General features: G+C 40.4%; 1 protein-coding gene across 1 annotated transcript; it reads left to right on the forward strand.

Moving 5' to 3' along the window:
* The first annotated feature begins 1647 nt into the window (after positions 1-1647).
* Positions 1648-4832, forward strand: LOC113050176 (inhibin beta B chain-like). Its single transcript, XM_026212917.1, has 2 exons — positions 1648-2273; positions 3248-4832. Exons 1-2 carry the CDS (start codon positions 1886-1888, stop codon positions 4015-4017), a joined length of 1158 nt encoding a protein of 385 aa, XP_026068702.1. The 5' UTR covers positions 1648-1885; the 3' UTR covers positions 4018-4832.
* Positions 4833-6259: the final 1427 nt, after the last annotated feature.

A 6259-nucleotide genomic window follows, 5' to 3' on the forward strand; every position in this document is an offset into this window, starting at 1 on the left:
ACTCAGTCATTTAAGATTTGTTTGTAAGCAATATTAAAATAACTATTTTATGCTCTATTGTAATCGATATGAGCTTTAATGTGTTGGAATGTAAGAACTGAGATGTAGCAATTTATGAAAAACCTATTGAAAATGTAGCAATCGTAATTAGAGTATATGACATTTTAAAATGCAGTAGTGTCTCTGTCAGAACTCTTATTAACTCATGATACTTCACATGCTGTGATGTCTTTCTGAGCAGTTTCAGTCTAAACACATATGTCACCTTCAGCAAACATTTCCTGTAATTAAAGTTCTCAATCTCCCAAATACATTTCAGTATTTAGTGGCATAACAGTTGTCTGTGAAGCACTTAGGCTGATGTTAGTCTGAAATGATTAAATTCGACATCTGAATATAACCTGAGAAACAAACTAAACTAAATTTCGACATCTAAATATAACTTGAGAGGCAAACCAAACCAAACCAAAGCATTTGATAGAACATGGTGTTTACTGATGTGGCTAAAAAAGACTCGCTCAAAAAAGAAATAGAAGCAAGAGAGTTAAAGGTTATCAGGACACATTTGGTACAACAAACATTTGTCGAGAATACAAACAATACCATTTTTAAAGAATTCTGTGATTATCACAAGACTAATGGCAGATGATGAACGACACATAACACTAAACTTTAATACAAAAAGAGGAGAAACGTGACAGTTTACAAATGAATTTATAAACGCAACAACAGTAAGTCATGCACAGAGGAAATTCATCATCATCTGAACACTGATGTGTGTCCACTAGACGGCGCCTGCGCACTGCGAGCATCCCTTCAATGTCTGCGGGTTCATTAATCATCATCTCTCTGTTAATTAATCACCATCAAACACTTCTAATGCCCGTGTAGGGATGAAAAAGATTGCATCGATATTCTTCACCGTTGTAGTTCAATACATCAAGTGTTAAATGACCAGACAGTGAAAAGTTTGATGCACAAGCTCACTATCTCAAAAAAAAATGACATTTTGAATAAATATCACTTAAAAAATGGGCAAATAACGCTGAATTAAACGTGAAATTGTTAAAAGATATAGTCCAATAAACTTTGTATTATTTACCACTTCCAAGTATCAGCACTATGCTTATAGCCTATATATAAACTCCAAACTATGATAGCAATTCTTTTCTTTCTTTCTTTAGAAAAAAAAAAGTTAAACTAATCTTTAAATCTTAAACTAATCTTTTATTATGTTCGACTTTCACTAAGCAATCCTGAAGCTTTGGATTGCATTTTGGTTTAATTGACCTGTTTGGCTAACGTAAGGAACCAAACAACACCCTCCAAACAACAGTGAGTGATGCAGAATGCTCATTTTGGGGCAAAGTAACTCTTTTAATCATCATATTTCGGGATCTTAACAGAGCAGGCTGGCTGAGTGTCCGCACATGAACAGATGCAGCACATTTGCGTCAGATTGACCGATCTCGATCTCGTGTTGTCTTGTGCTCTGTTTGGTTTGGGTGCTCCAGGGTTACAATGCTGGAGGTCATTGGGACAGAGGTGAGAGTCTGGACTTCGCTTGGGCAGCCGTGGCTCGACGTGGCACTGTAAGTGTCGTATGTTTATTTGTTCGTGCTAATGATTAACCCCAGCAGAGCTATATATGCTTCAGAGAGGAGTGTGTATGATGTGCATCCCAGCAGCGCGTTCTCCCTCCCCTCGAGCGCGTGTGCATGTGTGACGGACAGAGCGTCACTGGTGCGTGCTTTAAACGGGTCACAACTTTTGATGGATTACTCCACTTCTGAGTGCTCAGGTGCGGCTCAGTCCTCTCCGTCCACTCGCTAGTGCGCGTCTCCCAAAATCTGTCAAGACTCAAACGAGCGAAAGCAAAGTCAACATGGTCTTAGTGTCGTCCTCGTGGGGGCACCTGTGTGGGCTCGCGTCCGCGGTGCTGCTGTCCACGCTGGTGGTGCTGAGCGCGCTCACGGTGAGTGGAACGAGCGCGGCCGCTACCGGCTGTCCGACGTGCGGTATGCCTGCGATGGAGAAGGGCAGTGAGGAGCGTTACCTGATCGAGATGGCCAAACAGCAGATCCTGAGCAAGCTTCACCTGCAGGAGAGGCCGAACATCACGCAGACGTTACCGCGGGCCGCGCTCATGACGGCGCTGCGCAAGCTCCACGCGGGCCGCGTCAGACAGGACGGAACGCTGGAGCTGGACAATAACGTGCCCTTCTCGCGCACGAGCAACCAGGCGTACGAGATCGTGAGCTTCGCTGATGTCGGTGAGTGTGCATCTAACTTACAGAGAGTTTACAGAAGAAACGGGTGCGTGCGCGCGCACGTGCCTTTACACTAACTAACAGTGAACAGAATGGTTTTAGGAACGATATACACAGAAATACTTTTTTTCTCAAAATTAGCTATACGTTCAAATTTGTTGAAAGGTGAGCACATCTGACTTGTAAATCTTGTTTTTTTTCCACTGTTCAGTTCCGGTGTCTTCAATTGTTAACAAACTACAGCCTACGCTAAACAATGTTATATAAATATTTACAAAGTACATCTCAATTATGGTGGCCCTAAATCGTTAATAAGAGCATCTTTAAACGTTTTTTCGTTCGTTGTAATAAATAATACATATATTGCATGTAAAATGCATGTAAACTAAATATTAAAATGTTCCAATGCATTTTTTTTTTTTTTTTTTTTTTTTTTTTTGCCTTAGTGTGGGCGTGGTCATTTGAATAAGCCAGACTTCCGGTGTCATGGCTTCTTGTTTTAGCGGGACAATTTTTCTTTTTCTTTTTTAAATTCAATTTTTTTTTAAACCGTGTTTACATTTTTTCATGCAAAATTTGTGCATGCGCGTGATAAATATTTCGAGAGCTTGCTGATGAATTCTGTAATATTGAAAGTTTAATAAAATTAAATTATAAACAGCCGTTTGTGTCGCTTGATAATGTAAACAGTTTTTTGTCATCATTCAATTCTAATGTAATAACAATCACACAAACTGGTTTGTAGCACAAATAATTTTACCAAAGAAAAATCTCACTCAATTAAATTTCCTAGTAAATTTACAAAGAATTCCACGTGAATTGTGCATGAAGCATTAAGACAGTAATACTATTTTCTTATTTATTTATTAATTTTTTATAAAGTGTCGCTACAGTCTCGCACATTCCCAGAAAACGTCTTACTTGTGTGTTGCACTATAAGCACTTCTTCTAAGCATCTGTGTCTGATTTCTCTCCAGATGCTGAGGTTTCTTCCGGCACCGACACCAGTCTGTCGTTCCAGTTCCTGCAGGAGAAAGATCACAGCGTCCAGGTGCTGCAGTCGTCGCTGTGGCTTTACGTGCGTCCGGCTGACACGCCTCATCACGGCAGCCGTGTAAACGCTGAGATCTACCTCTCGGGGACGGCCGGAGCCAATCGCACGCTGCTGCTCCAGAGGAGCGTGGATGTGTCACGAGGCGGATGGCACACGTTCCCGGTCACCAGCGCTCTGCAGGCCTTTCTGGACGGCGGTCAGCGGAGGCTCCGTCTAGAGGTGCACTGCGAAGACGGCGGTCGAAACCTGTGCAGTCGCGAAGCATCAGGCGAATCCTCGCACCAGCCGTTCCTAGTTGCACAGGTGCAGTTGCGTGACGATGCGAACAAACACTTGCTGAGCAAACGCTCGCTGCGATGCGGCGACGACGTGAGCGTGTGCTGCAAGAAAGACTTGTACATCAAGTTCCGTGACTTACAGTGGCAGGACTGGATCATAGCGCCTGAGGGCTACCATATGAACTACTGCATGGGACAGTGTCCGCAGCATTTATCCGGCTCGCCTGGCATCGCCTCGTCCTTCCACGCCACCGTCTTCAGTCAACTGAAGGCCAACGGCATCCACACGGCCGTGTCGTCCTGCTGCGTCCCCATCCAGAGACGACCGCTCTCCATGGTCTACTTCAACTCGCAGCACACCATCGTGAAGACCGACGTCCCGGACATGATCGTCGAATCCTGCGGGTGCACGTAAAGAACAATTACAGGGGAGCACAAACCCTAACAGGACACTTCTTTATCAGGAAGATGCGAAATATTCTCTAATCGAGGCTTTCTGTCGAAGCACAGCTGATTGGTTATGGGTTTTATAGATGTTGAAACGCTCAGGGAAATCAAAGCCACTGTAAAAGCCACGCTTTAGGCCTGACTCAGCACGGTTACCCAACATTACCGACAGTAAACATTTAGCTATTGCCACACGTCCCAGAAAAGGCCTGGCAGAAGCTAATGAAAGTGCTGCATTAATATTCCTCTCACATTAGTTCTCAAAGCTTACTTTAGACTGCAAATGCAACTAAATATGCTTTCCTTTCAAACAGATACTTATTATTCTCAATGTTAAAAACTTAAAGGAAGTGTATTATTTATGCAAAAGTGGTACAATAATCTACAAACGGTATGATCATCTACATTGTACATGTTACAGGTGTATTTTTTTTGCCATGTTTTGTGTTTATTTGAAGTCTTATGTTCTCCTTTTGTTTCGTTTGAAGCACTTCCTAGGAATGCATATTCATAGGGGATCTGCAACTGCACTTTATATGTTATTTTGCGTAGTTAGTACGAATCAAGCCATGCAAATCCAATGACGACAATGATACTGTAACTTATGGCACGATATTAAAGCCATTCATTCTCTATGAAAGAGTGAAAACTCGACTGAGATTAATTTCTATAATTTTTTAACAAAGGGATATTTTCTTACACGTGTGATGGTATGGCAATCTGTACTGAATTTTACATTGTAATTGTTGAACGTGCATTTTTTTAAAATAAACATTTTATCTATTATTCACGTGTGTTTAATGAGAGGACTTGAATGAGGACAAAGGTCACATCAGGGATCAATAAAGTAAAAAAAACGAATATTTGACATGTTCTTTTGTATCCCTTTAATGAGCAAATCCAGACCGATATTACAATATTTCACATACAGTCTCTTATCGCTCGACGAGTAATTTAATCATTATCCTTGGAAAAGAGCAGTATTTCTATGAAGGCAATCAATAACGTCTAAAAGGCAAAGAGCGTGTTTGCTTGGGCAAATAACTGAATTGGTTTTTATAGATGTCTATATTTGACGAGTAAACAACAGTGAGATTTTTCTGGCATGACTTCAAAGACATAAAAAATATTGTTCATCATAAAAAAAATGTATTCATTTGGTTTAGCTGCAAACATGACGTCAAATATAAATAGGAACAACACAAAAACTATAGTTTTAGCATTTAGAAAATCAGGAATCAAGAAAAGTTATGATGTGAAATGAAGAAGAAATATGAACAGTGAACTGAAAAATCAACAAAAATGACTTTACAGCTGAACTGATGTTTGTTTGCATCATTGAAACATCATGTTCTTGTCTGACACTATAAAGCTGCTTTGACACAATATGTATTATATAAAGTGCTATAGAAATGACTCAACTTTAGACAACAGTCTTCCTTTGATTGAAGCTCTTTGGATCTGAGAAGAGCACCCAGCAAACAATGAGATATTGTTCATTTTAAACCTAAATTAGGTTTCTCTCAGAGTACTGTGCAATGCAAAAGAGAAGCACTTCAGGTCTGAGACTTTTGGACCTAACTGTACGTGAGACATAACTTGATGCGGCCAGCTAAAGAGAACGATAAACTCTTTGGCAGTTCTCCTCAGGTTGTGTACAGAAGAGTTGCATGCTGTCCCTGACTGACGGCGCGTGATTCTGATTTCAGCGGGTCAGATAAGTCTTGCCAAGTTGGAAAGGGTGTCATTCACTGTATTCAGTAAACACACCAGCAGAATGCCAGTAGTATTCGTAAAAACACCAAAAAATGATGCTATAAATCAGAAAACATGTATCAGTAAATGCACATGAATCAACCTCAAAACGTCAAAATGTTGCATTTACAGTAAAGCTTCCCGTGTTATTTTCAAACAACATATGCAATAAACTAAAGGGCTTTAAATGTAATGTAGAGAGCTAAAATTCTGTTAAAAACTCATAGTTGCATTAAGATGTTCAATGCACTTATAAAAATGTACCATGGTACTCATAGTTCCTGCCAAAAAAGCAATGTTTTCACAAGCCGAGACACATATTTACAAAAACTACAGCACATTTGTATAGGAAACTCTACACCTAACCCTACACCTAACCCTAACCCTCACAGGAAACTTTGTGCATTTTTACTTTCTCAAAAAAACTCATTCTGTATGATTTATAAGAGTTTAGA

This window comes from Carassius auratus, chromosome 31, assembly GCF_003368295.1.
Source record: "Carassius auratus strain Wakin chromosome 31, ASM336829v1, whole genome shotgun sequence".
NCBI lineage: Eukaryota > Metazoa > Chordata > Actinopteri > Cypriniformes > Cyprinidae > Carassius > Carassius auratus.

Excerpts from the sequence above, each read along its gene's own strand:
- LOC113050176 (XM_026212917.1), top strand. The coding sequence starts at position 1,886 with ATGGTCTTAGTGTCGTCCTCGTGGGGGCACCTGTGTGGGCTCGCGTCC. Across the intron at positions 2,274-3,247 it reads CGTGAGCTTCGCTGATGTCG|ATGCTGAGGTTTCTTCCGGC; the intron begins GTGAGTGTGCAT and ends ATTTCTCTCCAG.